A 19,283-nucleotide genomic window follows, 5' to 3' on the forward strand; every position below is an offset into this window, starting at 1 on the left:
AAATTATATTTCATTACATTTTTAATGGTAGTATATAAATACGGTGCTACATGTGTATGTAATTCTTTAGGTACACACTTAACTTTTGTACTATTGTTTCGTAATTGTTTAAAAAAAAAAAAAAAAAGGCCACCCTGCCACAAAATGTATAAATAAAAACCATGAGCTGACTTTTTCAAACTAAGAAATATTTAAGCTAAGAGTCCAGAAATCTGAAATCTCTCAGCACCACTTCAGCCATACATTATTTAGAGACTTCACGAAAGTAAAAACATTTTTAAGTATTTAGTTAATAAATAAAAGTAAATGGTCAGAAATTTACCTAAACCTTCCAATTCTTCTAAGATGTGAAAACATTTCTCCTCCTGGTACATACTCCATTATCATATATAAATTTGAGTTGTCCTAAAAGATAAAATACATGCATTTCTTTTTAAATGAATCATTTGTGTTTCTGTGCATACCATACATTTTTAGAAAAAGTGCTTAATGTACCTTAAAGGCATATTCCAATCTTACAAGAAAAGGAAAGCAGACTGCTTGTAATATTCTTTTTTCATTTAACGTGTGTTCTATCTGCTTCAGTTTGACCACCTAAAAAGCAAAATATTTAATATACTTAAGTGTTCTGTACAAAATGTATGCCAGTAAAATAACATTTTTCTGAAGCATAAGTTTCATCATTAAACTGAATAAAGTGTTACTGAATGAATCAATTAAATTCATTTGGAGAGATTATTTTTTTAAGTTTTAATTTTTTTTGAAAGGCAGACTCACTATGGATTGTCATTTTTGCATACAGTTAAACAAAAGAAACTTTATTTAAATACAGGATAACAGTTTTTAAACGCTTTTTTGTGTTAGTCAGTAATAGTCTGGCATTTTTGATGGGAGATTTTACCCTGATAAATTTAGAATGCCATTTGAGTGATATGTCCCAGGTACCTCTGGTAAACATTCATGGGTGTCCATGTTGTTAGGCAGGCAATTTTAAATGCTCTTGTATGTAAAACAGAAGTTTACAGTAATATGAACTAACATTTTAAGTTTTAGTTTTCCTACTGCTTAGAATATGTTGAAGTGTATATATTATATATCAATTTATCTTACTTAATGGTTTGCGAAAATATTAAATTAAAAATAAACTAGTAATTGGCTGATAGATGATGGGATATAAATAATAAAGCTGGAGTTATAAAAAATTTATTTTAACCAAACCAGGTCATTAATATTCCTAATGACCTCAGTCAATAAAAACATGACATCTTGATCTTCAGTACTTGGAAATTTGAATGAAGTCTGTAAATTGAATATAACTTTTGAAAAAACGTAAAATTATATATATATATATATATATATATATATATATATATATATATATATATATATATAAATATATATAAAATTAAATTGATTATTTTTCTATTTCTAAATAAAAAAGTGTTTAAAAACAATAAGGGAAAATATGATACACAGTTTATCTTTTAAAATCTGTAAAATAAAACAAAAAATAAAAAATGAAGACATATTTGCCCCACCTAGTGGAGGAAATACGATTCTTCTAATTTCAAGATAACACAAGCAATGAAAGAATTCAATGCTTCCACTAAAGTCCATTATCAAATACAATTTTAAGTAATCTAATACCATTTACAGCACTATAATTTTTTTTTTTTAATTACAAGAAGTTTTGAATATTTTACAGGTTTATAGGGTAATTATTGTCACACATACAGAGTACAATGAAATTCTTACTTGTACATGCTAATCCACACACTCTGATGCAATGTGATTATAGCTACCTTGCCATAAAACTTCCGACTTCCATATATGGAATTACTACCTTATCTTGAAAAAAAAATGTCTTTCTAACCTTTACTCCTTTTATTATTGATAATATTTATTATTTACGTTTAATTTTCTGTTCTATATTGTATTTTCAGGGCTTCTATTTTAAGGTTTATACAGCTACAGTTTCATATTTTCTCTTCATTTGTATAAACAGATTAGAAGAGAGCTGTATTATCAGCACCCATTTTCAAACCTGTTTTTAGGGATACAGGGCACACAAGGCAGGATTAATTTGTGATATGGGTGGAACTTTACAGCCAGGGCACATTCAAACATGAACTCACTTATATGAGGTACTCGTACCTTTCCTGACACATTCACCTGCTGCAATGCACATTATAACCATGAAATATTGATGGGATGAACTGTTGGAGAAGAGGGGGGTGTTGAGAACTGCTCATTATTAAGTGTCTGTTTCATGATCATCTGCATCAGGACTTTACTTTACACTGACTGGCTTTTTCTTGTAGTTCTTAATTACTACTGATCAAATAGCCTGTTCAGTCCTTTAATTCCTAATTTAATCACAGTGTACTATGTACCTACCACATACTATCCACCTATCTTAGAATGCAATTGCTTTTTCCAGGTGACAATTCTTAGAACCTGCACTTTCAGTGAATACACATTGACTGCTATAACACAATTAAAGAAAATGTACCCCATAAATATTAACTGACCCAAGCCAATTATAAGAGGAAGAAGAAGGGAAGAATCTGCTGTTGTACCTTAGTCCTTCATACGTCATTATGAGGAGCTATCTTAAAAGCACTTTATTGTGCTGTGAACTTAAATGAAAGGTATTTGCTTGATCATGACATATCATGATGTCAGAATTAATTACCACTGCATTCTTTACTCACTCTACAAAACTCTTTTATGAATACTCACAGTAAATAAACTGTGAAAAAAGTCTAAAATTTAAAGAGCAGTCAAAATTACTTTTACAGGTTACAAAGACAATAATATTCAGTCAAAGCATATAATGTTTAATTTCAGTATGATCTTAAAATTAACAGGCTCTTCCCACAGCTCAGAGTTTTTAGTATATTCTAGCATTTAGAAGCACAGCTTTACAAGTTCCAGCCATCAGAAATATAACACATTCTACTTACCTTCTGTTTATCCAATATCTTCATGGCATAATATTGCTCTGTTGTTTTATGTTTTACTAACATGACTCTTCCAAAGGAGCCTGTACCAAGCGTTTTTTGCCTTTCAAAGTCATCTAGACCAGCAGTACTCTGAGAAAAAGCAACATTAAAGTACTAAATTAACAGCTGAATAAAGACAAACACTCAAATAAAGTTAATGTCTTTTCATGGTATACGAGTATGTATGAGAATCTTTACAGTGTATCACAAATTACACATGGTATTGTTCAGCTAATACTCTTTTGAAAAGCATAAAAGCAGTATTGAAGAGTTTAACACATAGTATTGGTTTCAATTTGGTTTTAATGTACAAATTCTGTTACAACGAAGTGCCAGGAACCTAAAAAAATATTTGTTGTAATGAAATTCTGTATTTCTCGCTATAGTGCTTGATTTAACTTGCGTCCAGGCGTTTGCAATCATTTCAATAGCTTCTCTCACATTAGTTTTCAGCTCCTCCTGCCTACAAGTTATGCTGACAAGAACTTTTCTCAGCATTTCCTTGTGATAATACACTTTCAGGGTGCGAATGATGCCCAAATCCAATGGCTGAAGCAGTAACGTGCAATTGGGTGGGAGGAATTCAACTTGAACATTATCTAAATGGGGAAGTAGGTTGTGGGCAGCACAGTTATCAATCAGAAGCAGAATCTTCCTTTTCTTCTTCTTCATATTGTGAGATCTTTTCGTAGTTGCATTGGCAGCGAGCCGCTGTGAGCCTGCTGTTGCCCCAGCAATGGATAAACAGTCTTCCACAGACGCAGTGATCACGCTTCGGGATGCTCTTCAGCGTGCTGTCCTGTTGGATAAGGTCCCACAAGAGTTTAGAAACCTCACAATAGTGACTTTACTTTTTCTTGAATGAGTGGCACACTCATGAATGTTTCTTGAATGAGTATCTGCCATTTCTATAGGAGGGTGACAATGAGTTAAATTCCAATGGGTGTTTTTCAGATGTTGATGAACAATAAGGAAAAGGTATCACTGAAAACCAGAGAAAACAAACACAGCAAAAAAAACAGTTCGAGGAAGGTCTTTGGACACTTCGTTGTAATGCAAGTATCTACTGAATGTTTTTCGTAGTAATGAGATTTCTATAGACTCTTTCATATGAGGAAGCTGTTGGGACCGTAAAAATACTTTGTTGTAATGATATTCGTTGTAACGAAATTTCACCTGTATTTCAAAACTATTTAAATGGATGCAATCATAATAACTGTGTATGTGTTCGTGGGTGGCACGGTGGCGCAGTGGGTAGCGCTGCTGCCTCGCAGTTAGGAGACCCAGGTTCGCTTCCGGGTTTGCATGTTCTCCCCGTGTCTGCGTGGTTTCCTCCGGGTATTCCGGTTTCCTCCCACAGTCCAAAGACATGCAGGTTGGGTGCATTGGCAATTCTAAATTGTCCCTAGTGCGTGCTTGGTGTGTGTGTGTGTGTGTGTGTGTGTGTGTGTGTGTGTGCGTGCCCTGCGGTGGGCTGGCGCCCTGCCTGGGGTTTGTTTCCTGCCTTGCACCCTTTGTTGGCTGGGATTGGCTCCAGCAGACCCACGTGACCCTGTAGTTAGGATATAGTGGGTTGGATAATGGATGGATGGATGGAAATACTGTTAAATTTGCTATAAAAACAAGACTAAAACAATAAAATAGAATTCTTTACCAGTTAGTAAAATATATAGAACAACAATTAAAACTTACTTCTGTAGTTCTGCAACTTTAGACTAAAATATGTAGAAACATCTTTATACAACCAGCTAGTTATACTTTTAAAGAAAACCATGCTTACACACTATGCATATTATTTTCAAATATTAAAAAAAGACTACATTCATTCTATAATTCCATCCATATAACTGCTTCTTGTTGATGTAATTATTGCCAACTTCATCATGTTCAATGGCTACAAGTGCTTTCTAGGATTATCTGAAACCAAGAGGAAATTTGATTACCTGTGGAGGACATTCCCATTTTCTTAAGAAATCTTCTTTGGCTTTGGCTAAAAACTCTTTCACTAAAGAAAGGAGTAAAATTACAAACATAATCAATTAAAGAGGACAAGAGTTTTACTCATGCTTCTATAAATAGTAAGCAAGTATCTGGTTAATAGGCAATACATAAAATAGAAACTTTATTAAAAGCAAATTAAGAACAAACTTTTGTTTAGGCATCACCTATAAACCAGAGAGTGTTTGGTAAAGAAAAATAAAGGCTAAAATGATGGGAGAAATTTTAAACACAAAAACGCATTGTAATAATTAAACCACTATAAAAATTACTTCTAAGAAAAACAAGAAAAAGAAAACAGCCACCCCAAAGCAAGCAGCTTTAAAAATGATGCAAACAGCCAATTCAATATTTTTTTTTTGGCAGAATGTTTATTTTGGTCTGCAGTATTACTTAAATGTGTACTGAACTATTGTACATCACTTTTAAAGTAATGCTGTTAGAAAAAAAAGCTAAATCTTAAAATGCAAAGTTTCATGACAGGCAGAAACACACTTGCGCTCTAAAGACTAGAACTGCCCAAAGTCACAGATAACTTGCACAGCAAAAACATACATAAATGAGAAGCCACATTTAATCACAAATTTTAACAAAGTGGACAATGAAGTACCGCAATCAAGATGTATTAAAATTTTCCAGCCAGTAAATAAAACCAAATATTAAATTTTTCAAGCTTTTAAAATATTAATCAATGCTCACATGTGAGTATACATGCTTTATTTTTAAATATTAGCTTATTTGCCAAAATAAAAATCTGTGACTTTGGACAATTTATGAAAGAATGAGCATACCAAAAGTCTCTACAGTTCACCAAAGGATTGCAGGAATATTCACCCACATGGATGGGAAAATGAGGAGAAAAAGAGAGAAAGAACATTTATGTATTTAAGAGTAGAGCACATGACATTAACAAGAGGTTTAGTGAGGAAAAAAGTAAAATGCCAGTGTGGCTATTTAACATACTTAAAAAGCATTACTTGGGGAACATATTTCACAAGAAACAAAAGTGAAGGTTATATAAGCAACTTGGAAAAAAAAAATCACAGTTAATTAAAAATGTAGTAAAATATGTAATGTTTTCAAATAACTCATAGGAGAACAGCTAATACTTGACTATATGTTCCAATTTACACAAGTAGAAAAAAAACAAACAGAAAAAAATGAAAACTTAGAAAGATTTAACATTTGTCAAGCAATTAAAAAACAGATAACATCTGATGGCAGCATAGTTGAACTTTAGCTGGTGATATTACTTAACATATCCAAGAGGCTGGATTCTAATACAGACATGGGGCATTGTCAGGATACTTTGACATCCTACAGACACTAATACATGTTAGATACAAGTAATTCTAGGGACTCTAAATTCTCCCTATATAAGTGAAAATGTTCCTTGTGATGAACTGATACCATGCCCAGGTGTGGTTCCTACCTCATGCTTGACTCCACCATTGGGGTCATCATGCTAGTGAAAAGATATTTTATGATTTTGGATATGCTATGGGTATAATCCAAGCAGATTACATTACAATGCATTTGGGGCTATAGTATCTCTCATCCTGCTAAAATAGTGTGTTCTCAACTGTCTGCCTACTTAACACATTACATCAGCAAGAAGACCTTTGCAAGTAGTAATGTTAATTGTATAATGTTTTTATTAAGGGGACAGTGCTGCCAGTTATTTTTCTCCTGTAGGCAATGCACTCCAACTGAGTGGAATTTGCCACCTTGTTCCAGTGTTACTTCAACTACTAAAATCAAAAGAGAATATTCATGAATTATACTTGTTATTTAGTTTGGTCTGCCCACAATACACTTAGTGTTGTCTGCAAAAGACTTTTGATGATTGGTTGTTTGGAGCTAGTATAGTTAATTAAAAGATGAAAATTTTAATTACTGCCACTAGTGTGTTACATTCTTTTCAATAAAGTCATGTATGCCTAAAATATTACCATTGTGTATTAAATCCACTATTGTGTTTAAAGTTTAGATCCCTGCAGGAATATCACACGTTCTAGCAAGTACCGGGAAATCATCAACCGTTAGTAAACTATACAGTTGATTTTGCTGTAAAGGAATTAGTATAGGCATGAATACAGCAAAGAACCACTAAAATAAATCAATATACGCTCACTGGCCACTTTATTAGGTACACTTGCTTGTTAATGCAAATATATCTAACCACCCAATTACATGGCGGGAATTCAATCCATTCAGGCATGTAGACATTGTCCGTACGGCCTTCTGAAGTTCAAACTGAGCATTAGATTGGGGAGGAAAGATGATTTAAGTGACTTTGAATGTGGCATGGATGTTGGAGTCAGACAAGCTGGTCTAAGTATTTCAGAAACTGCTGATATACTGGGGTTTTCACACACAGCCATCTGTAGTGTTTACAGAGAATTGACTGAAAAGAAGAAAATATCCAGTGAGTGGCTGTCCTCTGGGAGAAAATACCTTGTTGATGCCAGAGGTCAGAGGAGAATGGCCAGACTGGTTTGAGCTGATAGAAAGGCAACAGTAACTTAGATAATGACTTGTTACAACTCAGGTATGCAGAACAACATCTCTGAAAGCACAACACGTTAAACCTTGAAGCAGATGGGCTACAGCAGCAGGAGACCACTCTAGGTGCCACTTCTGTCAGCTAACAACAGGCAGCTGAGGCTATAATTCACACAGGCTCACCAAAATTGACAACAGAAGATTGGAAAAATGTTGCCTGATCTGAAGTGTCTCAATTTCTGCTACAACATTCAGATGGTAGGGTGTGACGATGCGGGTTCGGCTCCATGCTCCCATCTGCTGTCCGGGAGCCCTTGAACCCTACACCGTTGGTAATGTTACCGATGAGCTTAGCAGTGAGGCAACAACACAGCAAGAGGATAGTGCAAAAGGTGCTTTTATTTAAAACAACAAAAACAAAGGGTTCAAATTAAATAAACTGCAGTGCTTTCAAAACGTCAATAAATAAATAATCCATAAAACAGTTGTGATACGTGGAGGTTAAAATCATTAGAGAAAATTCTTAAAAACAACAAGGTTAAAATAGCACAGGAAGCAATCCTTTAAAAACATAAAGCCCGGTGTCTTTATACCACGGCGGCTCCCCTGCTACTCCCATCTGGGCTGCTCAACAGGAGAGTCGCCTACCTGCAGGAACAGCTGCCTTTCACTCTGGTCCGGTAGCCCTCTGATCCCTGGCTACGTCTAGCTCCAAACCGGACCAAGACTTGGGTTATTTCCCCAGCGGCCAAGGCGCTCACGCTGGGGCTAAACCAGCCCTAAGCCTCCTCGACTCCCGCTCCTATCGACGGTCAGTCGTCCCCTCTACTGGTCACTACAGCTCCTAAATCGCTCAACTGGAATGACCGCTTCTTTCAGCCCCTCTGAGTGTTGGCCAAACACTCCCCTCGTGGGCTCACCTCCCAGCTGCCTGCTTTTGCTCGTTCGCTCGCTCGCCTCCTTCCTCACACCGGCTCTCTCCACCTGCTTCCTGCCTTCTCATGCTACCGTTTCTCTTCTTTCTTTCCTTTCATTTTCTTTTTCATCTTTTAGCCGACTCGCACTTCTATATATCGAGAGGGCATAGCAGCTGCGGCAAATCAGCAGCCCCAGGAACAATCACGGATGCGGGCAGTCTCTCACCTGTGCACTTAGGTGAGAAACGCCCACACTGCAAATCGCCCTGAGAACTGCTTCAGCCACACAACCACCATGCCCCTTTGCTAAGCCGTGAGCGCGGTGATTATTTATTTAAAACTGGCCTTAGAACAGGAGCTGGGGACCCGCTATACCACACAGGGACAGAAATAGGAGTCAACAACATGAAAGCATGAGTCCAATCTGCCTTGTATCAATAGTTCAGGCTGTTGGTGGTTGTTGTATAATGGTGTGAGGGATATTTTCTTGGCACACTTTGGGCCCCTTAGTATCAAATGAGCATTGTTTAAGTGTCACAGCCTACCTGAGTATGGTTGCTGACCATCTCTCCATCCCTTTATGATCGAAGTGTAACCATCCTCTGATGGCTACTTCTAGCAGGATAATGAGCCATGTCACAAAGGTCAAATCATCTCAAATTGGTTTCTTGAACATGACAATGAGTTCACTGTTCTCAAATGGCCTCCATAGTCACCAGATCTCAATCCAACAAAGCACTTTTGGGATGAGGTGGAATGGGAGATTTGCATCAGGGAACTGTGTGGATACTATCATGTCAAAATCCCTGAGGAATAGTCCTAGCATCTTGTTGAAACTATGCCTTGAAGAATTACGGCAGTTCTGAAGGCAAAAGGGGGGTTCAACCCAGTACCTGCATGATGTACCTAATAAAGTGGCCAGTGAGTGTATATTAAAGCAATACACTACCAAATAGAACAGAACTGCTTGTGACAGTTCAGTTCATCATGCACAACACGAGATTGCAGCCTACAATAAATACAATTTTTGTTTTCTGAAAAATGAACTGTCTCTTCTCTCCAATTGCAGAATAATGTTGATTAAGAATGAAAACAAATTTAAACTGTTTTGCCTTAATACCGCTCACCAAAAGAATGTCTAAATAAACTTCATGAACTAGGTGATTTAAGTTCCTTAAGATCAATTTCCAACATGACAGCTCAAAAATTGAATTGATGTAAAGGATTGATTTAAAAAAAAAACAAAAAACGATATATCGATTTAATCTAACATCACGAGTACACATGGTATATACAGTGCCCTCTATAATGTTTGTGACAAAGACACATTTTTTTCTTGATGTACCCCTATGCTTCACAGTTTAAAAATTTAAATCTAATAATTCAGATGTGATTTAAGTGCACATTGCAGGTTTTCATTTAAGGGTATTTGCATACATTTTGGTCTTTACACAGTGGAAGATTAACAATGCATCAGACTTTTTTGATCACTGTCAAGTTACAACTAAACCAAGGAATAATCAATCATTTTTTGTTATTTTTGTAGATTTTATTTAAAGATGTTACCATTCCATATAATCAAGACTTTCTTTAACAACAAAGAAAGTAACATTACATAAAATCGATTCAAACCTAACAAACCTAAAATCAGCCCCTGCTCAAAAGACGGGAGAGCCAAGTCTTTAAAAACAAAAAACAACAAAGGGAGAATCATTTCCCCAGATATAAAAGGTTAATCTGAAATTTTATTAATAAGGTCTTGCCATATTTTAAGAAAGTTTTAAAAAGACCATCTAAGTGAGAAGTGAGAATTTAGTTTTTGTCAATTTTAAATACTACAAACCATCAGTTACCCACTGACTTATAATAGGTGGGCTGGGATTCTTCCAGTTCAGCAAAATAAGTATGCATGTTAATAATGTGGTGTCGGCAATTACAATCAATTTGTCCTTCTCTTTTTTAAGCCCATTTGGTAGCACACAAAACATAGCCATTAATGGGTTAGGAGTGAATTTGATACCAAGACTGTCCGATATCATTCTGGTCTAAAATCTTTGAATACCTGTTAATTTGGTGCATGTCCAAAACATGTGGCCTAGTGAGGCTGGAGCTCGATTGTAACATTCACAGGTTGGATCTTGCCCTGAATACATTTTGGACAATTTTAACCAAGATAAATGTGCTTAATTAAAGATTTTGAATTGAATGATTGAATGCTTTGTGCATATGGAGCGAGAGCATTTTCTATACATGGCTGCCTTCCACTTCTCTGAGATAATAAGTAAGAGTATTTCTCTCCCCACTGTACCCTGGGCTTTTTGAAAGGAAGGGACTTTATAGATTTTTAGCCTATTATTCAGATGCAGTCTTCAAGACTGATCAATACTTCTGGAATATAATTGTGTGACAGGTAAGGAAAATTAGGCAGATTCATTTTAACAAAGTTACTGAATTGAAACATAGTGGGAAAATTGTGTTGATATGAAGTCAAATTTGAAGCATAATTGTTGATAAGATATAAAGACATTATCTATACACAACTCTCTAAGTGTTTTAATCCCAAATGATTTCCAAAGGTTACTGTGCAAGTTTGACAGGGTACAAAAAGGTGATTATTATTATCATTATCAAGGGCCTTTTGAACCAGAAGAAAAGGGCTTTTAAAGGTGGTGATCAGCATGAGCTTAAGTGCGTGCAGAAGGAACTCCGAGTCCAGCTCAGGCTGGCGAAGGAGCAGTACAGGAGAAAGCTGGAGCAGAAGTTGCAGAATAACAGCATGAAGGAAGTGTGGGATGGGATGAAGATCATCACTGGCTGCAGCTCGAAGCGGGGTGCCACCATCGAGAGAGATGTGGAGAAAGCAAACCAGATGAACAACTTTTTTTTAACAGGTTTGACCACCCTAACCCACTCTCACCTCGGAGTACTGCACCCTCCACCCATCCTTCTGCTGATACCAGCATAGGAGAGAGTTTACCCCAACCCACAATTATAGCAGCCCAGGTAAGCAGAGAGCTGAGGAGACTTTGTGCCAGCAAAACAGTGGATCCAGATGGAATATCGCCACGACTGCTGAAGGCCTGTGCATTGGAGTTGGGGAGTCCTTTACATCGCATCTAAAACCTGAGCCTGGAACAGGGGAGAGTCCCGAGGCTTTGGAAAACATCTTGCATCACCCCAGTCCCAAAGGTATCACATCCTAGTGAACTGAATGACTTCCGGCCTGTCGCTCTGACATCGCATGTGATGATGACCATGGAGTGGCTGCTGCTTCACCACCTGAGGCCACAGGTCCGTCACACCCTCGACCCTCTGCAGTTCGCATACCAGGAGAAGGTGGGAGCGGAGGATGCCATCATCTACATGCTACACCGATCCCTCTCCCACTTGGACAGAGGCAGTGGTGCTGTAAGAATTATGTTTCTGGACTTCTCTAGTGCCTTCAACACCATCCAACCTCTGCTCCTTAGGGACAAGCTGACAGAGATGGGAGTAGATTCATACCTGGTAGCATGGATCGTGGACTATCTTAAAGACAGACCTCAGTATGTGTGTCTTGGGAACTGCAGGTCTGACATTGTGGTCAGCAACACAGGAGCGCCACAGGGGACTGTACTTTCTCCGGTCCTGTTCAGCCTATATACATCGGACTTCCAATACAACTCGGAGTCCTGCCACGTGCAAAAGTTTGCTGATGACACTGCTGTCGTGGGCTGCATCAGGAGTGGGCAGGAGGAGGAGTATAGGGACCTAATCAAGGACTTTGTTAAATGGTGCGACTCAAACCACCTACACCTGAACACCAGCAAAACCAAGGAGCTGGTGGTGGATTTTAGTAGGACCAGGTCCCTCATGGACCCCGTGATCCTCAGAGGTGACTGTATGCAGAGGTTGCAGACCTATAAATACCTGGGAGTGCAGCTGGATGATAAATTGGACTGGACTGCCAATATTGATGCTCTGTGCAAGAGAGGACAGAGCCGACTATACTTCCTTAGAAGGCTGGCGTCCTTCAACATCTGCAATAAGATGCTGCAGATGTTCTATCAGACGGTTGTGGCGAGCGCCCTCTTCTACGCGGTGGTGTGCTGGAGAGGCAGCATAAAAAAAGAGGGATGCCTCACACCTGGACAAACTGGTGAGGAAGGCAGGCTCTATTGTAGGCATGGAGCTGGACAGTTTGACATCTGTGGCAGAGTGACGGGTGCTGAGCAGGCTTCTATCAATCATGGACAATCCACTGCATCCACTGAACAGTATCATCTCCAGACAGAGGAGCAGCTTCAGCGACAGACTGCTGTCACTTTCCTGCTCCACTGACAGACTGAGGAGATCGTTCCTCCCCCACACTATGCGACTCTTCAATTCCACCCGGGGGGTAAACGTTAACATTATTCAAAGTTATTGTCTGTCTGTATACCTGCATTGTTATCACTCTTTAATATTTTCTTTATCAGTATGCTGCTGCTGGAGTATGTGAATTTCCCCTTGGGATTAATAAAGTATCTATCTATCTACAGTATCAATCTCTAGAGGTACAGCAGATAAAAACTTCCCTGTCTTAAAATGCTTCCTGTATTGGTTCCATATTTTTAGTGATTGATGGACAATTGGATTATTAGTATATTGACCGTAATTTGTGTTTACTAGGGCACAGAGCTGGGCATTTAAAAAAGTACAGCAAGATTTTATTTTTATTGCAGGCCTGGCTTGTGTATGTTCATCAGATGGTGTCAATTTCCAGGTCCTTATAGCTTGTATATTAGCCGCCCAGTAATAAATTGAAAGTTAGGTAGTACCATGCCCCCTTCTACTTTAGGTGATTGTAGTATCGCCCTGTGGATGCGTGGTTGTTTTGAATTCCAAATAAAGGAGGTTATAATTGAGTCTAATTTCTTAAATAACGATTTGTTAATATATAGGGATACACTTAAATAGAAAAAGAAGCTTTAATAAGGAATAATCAACCAATTAACAAGACAAATTTATAGGTTTATTATTTTCACAAGTGTGGAGTACAGTAATCCCTCCTCCATCGCGGGGGTTGCGTTCCAGAGCCACCCGCGAAATAAGAAAATCCGCGAAGTAGAAACCATATGTTTATATGGTTATTTTTATATTGTCATGCTTGGGTCACAGATTTGCGCAGAAACACAGGAGGTTGTAGAGAGACAGGAACGTTATTCAAACACTGCAAACAAACATTTGTCTCTTTTTCAAAAGTTTAAACTGTGCTCCATTACAAGACAGAGATGACAGTTCCGTCTCACAATTAAAAGAATGCAAACATATCTTCCTCTTCAAAGGAGTCAGGAGCAGAGACTGTCATAAAGGCAGAGGAAAATCAATAGGGCTGTTTGGCTTTTAAGTATGCGAAGCACCGCGGCACAAAGCTGTTGAAGGCGGCAGCTCACACCCCCTCCGTTAAGAGCACAGAAAGAGAGAGAGAGAGACAGAGAAAAACAAGCAAGCAAAAATCAATACGTGCCCTTCGAGCTTTTAAGTATGCGAAGCACGGTGCAGCATGTCGTTTCAGGAAGCAGCTGCACAAAAGATAGCAACGTGAAGATAATCTTTCAGCATTTTTAGACTAGCGTCCGTATCGTCTAGGTGTGGGAACAGCCCCCCTGCTCAATCCCCCTACGTCAGGATCAGAGAAAGTCAGCGCAAGAGAAAGAGAAATGTAAGCTGGGTAGCTTCTCAGCCATCTGCCAATAGCGTCCCTTGTATGAAATCAACTGGGCAAACCAACTGAGGAAGCATGTACCAGAAATTAAAAGACCCATTGTCCGCAGAAACCCGCGAAGCAGCGAAAAATCCGCGATATATATTTAAATATGCTTACATATAAAATCCACGATGGAGTGAAGCCGCGAAAGGCGAAGCGCGATATAGCGAGGGTTTACTGCACATTAAAATTGCATGTGCACGCAGAGTAAACACAGTCACACAGGAACAAGCTTTTGAGTTGAAGACCATCCTCTCTCCCTCACTCACTGGTCATGAGTCCTGTCCTCAATTGCAAGGTTTGATCCTATGAGAATGTGTTTCCTCTGTGTGCACTGCTCCGATTTCCTGGAAGCATTTATGTAACAATATTTTTGAAAAAATGCATGCATTTTGACCATTGTCAGCAATTGACTAAATGACCCGATATGTGGATAATGTGATACAAGTAACAGAAGATTTTTTCATGCAAGTTTTTTATGTTATTTTCTTTGGTCCATTGTTGGTCTAAATAGACACTCATTCTATCAGAAAGATTGTAGTTTCCTTTCACCATGAAAACATGACACTAAAAATTGTTCTGGCCATTACTACAAACTATATTGGGTAACATAAAAAATATACAATTTTTGGGTGGAGTATTTCTTTAAGACTACATAGGAAGCCAAGATAAAAATGACTGATACCTGTGGTCTAATGAAAAGGAGTAAAAATATTAAATAACTCAGTTTATTTTTTTCGATTTTTTTTTGTATGTTGGCTATCAGCCAAATACGCAATACAGGTAGTCCCAAAGTTTCAGACATCCGACATACGAACAGGGCCGCAGCTGCTCCTTCATCTGTCTGGGGGACACGACGCAGGCACCTCAGTAACTGACGCTCCATCATCTTTGGCCTGGGGACGCTGCAAGCGGTAGCTGGATGGAGGCGATTTATCTACTCGCGCATTGTAGTGTCCCTTGGGCGGCTCCGGTTGATGAATGGGGCGGTGGGGGCCGCACCCCATTCATTCTCAGTGGGTGGCAAGCGGTGACCCGGGGTCCATAGTCACAGGGGCCACAGCTACAGCTCGTGAGCAGGATGGAGGCTTGATGGGGCCCACCATGTCGCCACAGCTACTGCTCCTGACTGGATGGAGGCGTTTCACTGCCCGCCCACCACACAGCCTTTCAGTGACCCTCGTATGGCTGCCCTGTTTGTTCTTGGTGGGCAGCTGGTGATGCTGCAAGCGGTGACCCAGTTGTGGCTGAACGGAGGCCATTGAGGGTGAACGGGGCGGTGGGGGGCAGCATTGTAGTGTGCCTCGGGTGGCTGCCTTTTGAATGGGGGTGGTGGTGGGTGATTCACTACCTGCCTTTGGCTGCACCCTGTTCGTTCTCGGCGGGCGGACGCTGCAGGCAGCATACTGTAGTGGAGATGACTATGTGGTGGGTGGGTGGTGAACTGCCCCTCGTCGCCCCCATTCACTCTCAATAGCAAGCCTGCTTGTACTGTTATATACATAGCAGAAAGTTGTCTCTCGTCAGTACATCAGACGGGCTGACGAGGGGTGCCTACCTGCTGTGATAGCGTGTATAGTGCTGTGCAGAAGAGCTCATCTTAACCTTTTGTCTTCACCCTTTAACAATGTCTCTGAAACCCAAATCTGATGCAAGTGCTGGTGATAGTAAAGAAGTGAAAAACCATCACCATGGAAAATAAAGTAGAAACAATAAAAAGGTCAAAGAGAGGTGAAACTCCATCATTCATTGGCAGAGCACTTGGTTGCAGTCGGTCAACAATAGCATTTATTAAAATAATGTACCTGTTCCGACTTGCATACAAATTCAACTTAAAAACAAACCTACAGTCCCAATCTCATATGTAACCTGGGGACTGCCTGTACTAATAACTACTGTGGTCTTACTTTTCCTCTCCAACTAGACAATCTGGCGTAACTGCCCTGAGCAAACAGAATCAACAATTTATGATTATAAAAATTTTATCTACTCCATACATATAAATAAATAAATAAAATCCTAAGCCTAAAAGTGCAACAGTGACGTTTTTAATGTTATATTATTTATCACGCTTTAAATCTGGCTTATTTTAAAACCTACATATACTGTATATGTTTGGTATCATTCTTTTCAGAATTTATTGAACTTTAATGTGATGTTGTTAGATTTTCAGAGTATTACGTTTTTAAATTATAAACTAAAAAATATCAAGAACTCACGTCTCGTGAGACGGGACTTTGTGCCAAAAGATTTAACCATGCCCGGGGGCTGGAAATAAAACACAAGCAGTAGGACATCTGCTGTACAGACTTTTAAATGTTCGAAGCGCTGCAAGAGATGCAGATCACGCAGCATGGCGGCAGCAGCAGCAAGCCAGCAGCTGATTGAGCATAGAGGAGGTTAAAAAAAAAAAAAAAATTTGTTTCCCATTGTATCACCGTTTAAGAGGGGGTTTCGGAGGAGCAACTGTGTCTCCTTGGGGTGCGTTCAGCCCCCCTCTTCACAACACGAGCGGCAGAGACGTGAAGTGGCTGGCAAGTGAAGCGAGCAGTGGGGGGAACTCCCTAGTCTGAATAATAATTATCTATCTAACTATCTAATTTCCGAAAGAATTTAAATAAAATCTAAGCATCCAGTTTCAACACACCAAAGTAAACAGCAAAACCATATTTGAAAAATTTTATAAACTTAGAATTAACAAAAAAGTGTCAATGAGCACCGACAGTTATCTAAATCTCTAAAGAAACAAAAATCACTTTGTATAATCAGTTAGCAATATCTATTGCCTACAACAACTTCACTTAGTGTGAACTGTGGACTAGTTAGACAAAAAATGACTAACTGTGTTTTTTTGTATTTTAATATTTACTGCTTAAAAATTTACCGGACATGCGCTAATCCCTAATTCCAATTGAATTTAACACATTTATGCTTGAAAATGTAAATTCTGCTGTAATATATGAATAATAGATCAGATTATCATGAAATGCATTGCAGTATATATTACTCTGATTTGTTTTTCCGTCCGTGGAACCCAAAGTGTTTTTCCTCTGTGAAATCAATGTAGATGGTTTTCTTTCCCCAGCACTTTTTACCGAATAAAATAAATATTTATTTTCCAGAAAAAGAGCTATTGAGAAACTACTGTAGTCCAGCTGACAACATGATTCATGAAAAAGAAAAAAAAAACAACTATGAAAAACAAATTTTAAATAAGAACAACAACAAGATGTTAAGCTGAGGAAAAAAAAAGTACAAATGCTATGCAAAAAAACCATGAGACACACTAGGATACAGATTAAATGGACAAGTACTCCTGTACTACTTACACAATGGAATGAACAGCACCAAATAATTTCTCATGACATTTATAGTCACAGGAATCAAGGAAATTGTTAACATTCATTACGTAATTATTAACCTTCATTACACTCTGATGTGTAAAGAGACTTACAGTATTCTTAAAATATGTTGACTATTTGTACATTCACTTAGCATGGTTCCAACTTTGTTTTCTATTTCAATAATTCTGTTCTGCACTTCCATTTTATGGATTTGCTGACATAGAATCTTACATGTTATTAGTGTTTTCTGCTTACTTACAAAAAGATTGGCATGACATAAAATGATTTGGTTAACTTCTCTTGTAATCTGAAGATTAACACCCATTTACAATCACAACCTTTTTTACATCTTATTATTAAGTGAGTATGCATATCTTTAACAGACGCTTTCTCAGCAGCTGACCTTCTCTGTGCCTGACTCCACTACTGTCAGTCGCCTGATTAAAAATGGTGAACTCCAGCAATGTTACTAACTTGGTTGGCTTTTACATAAAGTTCGAATTTGTTCAAATGTTCCTTTTTTTCCCCCCGTGCTTAAAACTCATTTAAAAAAAAAAGTATTTATACAACTGCTGCAATGTTACAGAGAGAGAGAGGGCTCGCGTGCTTCTGAGAGACAGAGGGGGAGGGAGCTCGCGTGCTGCTGAGAGAGAGCCTGCACGTGCATCTGAGCAAAGACAATTTCCTGTTAGATTTGCCTCTGCAATGACAATTAATAAGGCACAGGGCCAAACTTTCAAAAAGATGTGAATGTATCTGCCAAAACCAATTTTCAGTCACGGACAGTTGTATGTTGCTCTCTCCAGAGTTCCATCTTTTCATTCACTTACTGGTATGCCTGCAGGAACACGTGCAGCGAGCGAGAGAGAGCGAGTGACACACACATGCATACAGGTGCGCGAGAGAGAGAGCGCTGGACGCATAAGAATAATACTTCATTACATTGATATACCGGTGTTTTCAGTATTCAAAGCACTATCCATACAGGGAGAAACCGGTCTCCTTACTGCAAAACAGCAGCACTACCATTGCGCTACAAGGCAGTTAAAGAATGCACCGGTCTCGATTTTGTTTTCACTTCTGTTTACAGCGATCGGATCGTAGCGTGCATTGTTGCAATGTTACTTTTTTTGGTGGCTTATTACATTACGGATGTTTCACATGTTAATTTTTTTCCCTGTGCTTAAAAGACATTAAAAAAGTGTTTCTCAACTGTGACTCCGGAACAACTCAGTACGCAAGCTATATTAAGTGTCAACAACGAAGACTCGCTACACCTTAATGAACAAGTGCTGAAACTTATCCCTACCGACGAAGTAACTTTCACCAGCGTGGCCTCCATCGTCACAGACGATCCCGCTTTCAGTCACGGACAATTGTATGTTGCTCTCTCCAGAGGTCCATCTTTTCATTCACTCACAGTGGTATCCACAAACCCACCCCATTTGGACAACTGTGTCGTTCAGCAAGTGTTCACCCATCAATACATAATTATGCGGCGTATGTTACGCCGCGGGTTGGCTAGTTGTTATTAATAAAGAAAAACAGTAGTCAATTATTGATAGCTATGACACATTAAAAAAAAGAAACTTACTTCAAACATGGCTGAGAAACTTCAGTGGGTAGAAATAGGTTACTGTTTTTATTAAAATGTGAGATATCTGCAACAGTGTTTAGTGATTCAATAGTAGCTATTGCCAATTGGCTTAAAATAGGATTTAAATCTCTTTCTGTTATAAACATAGGAGAAGGTATATTAGACTAACTAGCCTTGTGCGCCCAACTA

The 19,283-nt window shown here is 38.6% G+C and overlaps 1 protein-coding gene across 2 annotated transcripts in view; it reads right to left on the reverse strand.

Moving 5' to 3' along the window:
• Positions 1 to 19,283, reverse strand: part of prkacba (protein kinase, cAMP-dependent, catalytic, beta a) — a 143,300-nt gene that overhangs the window by 39,683 nt on the left and 84,334 nt on the right. For both annotated transcript variants that reach the window (XM_028811556.2, XM_028811555.2), the window contains exons 2-5: positions 4,949 to 5,010; positions 2,967 to 3,095; positions 496 to 594; positions 323 to 405 (exon numbers count right to left, since the gene is read on the reverse strand). In XM_028811556.2, coding sequence (XP_028667389.1) covers positions 323 to 405; positions 496 to 594; positions 2,967 to 3,095; positions 4,949 to 5,010 — 373 coding nt within the window. The remainder of the gene's footprint in view (positions 1 to 322; positions 406 to 495; positions 595 to 2,966; positions 3,096 to 4,948; positions 5,011 to 19,283) is intronic.

Source organism: Erpetoichthys calabaricus, chromosome 10, assembly GCF_900747795.2.
Source record: "Erpetoichthys calabaricus chromosome 10, fErpCal1.3, whole genome shotgun sequence".
In the NCBI taxonomy this organism is placed as follows: Eukaryota; Metazoa; Chordata; class Cladistia; order Polypteriformes; family Polypteridae; genus Erpetoichthys; species Erpetoichthys calabaricus.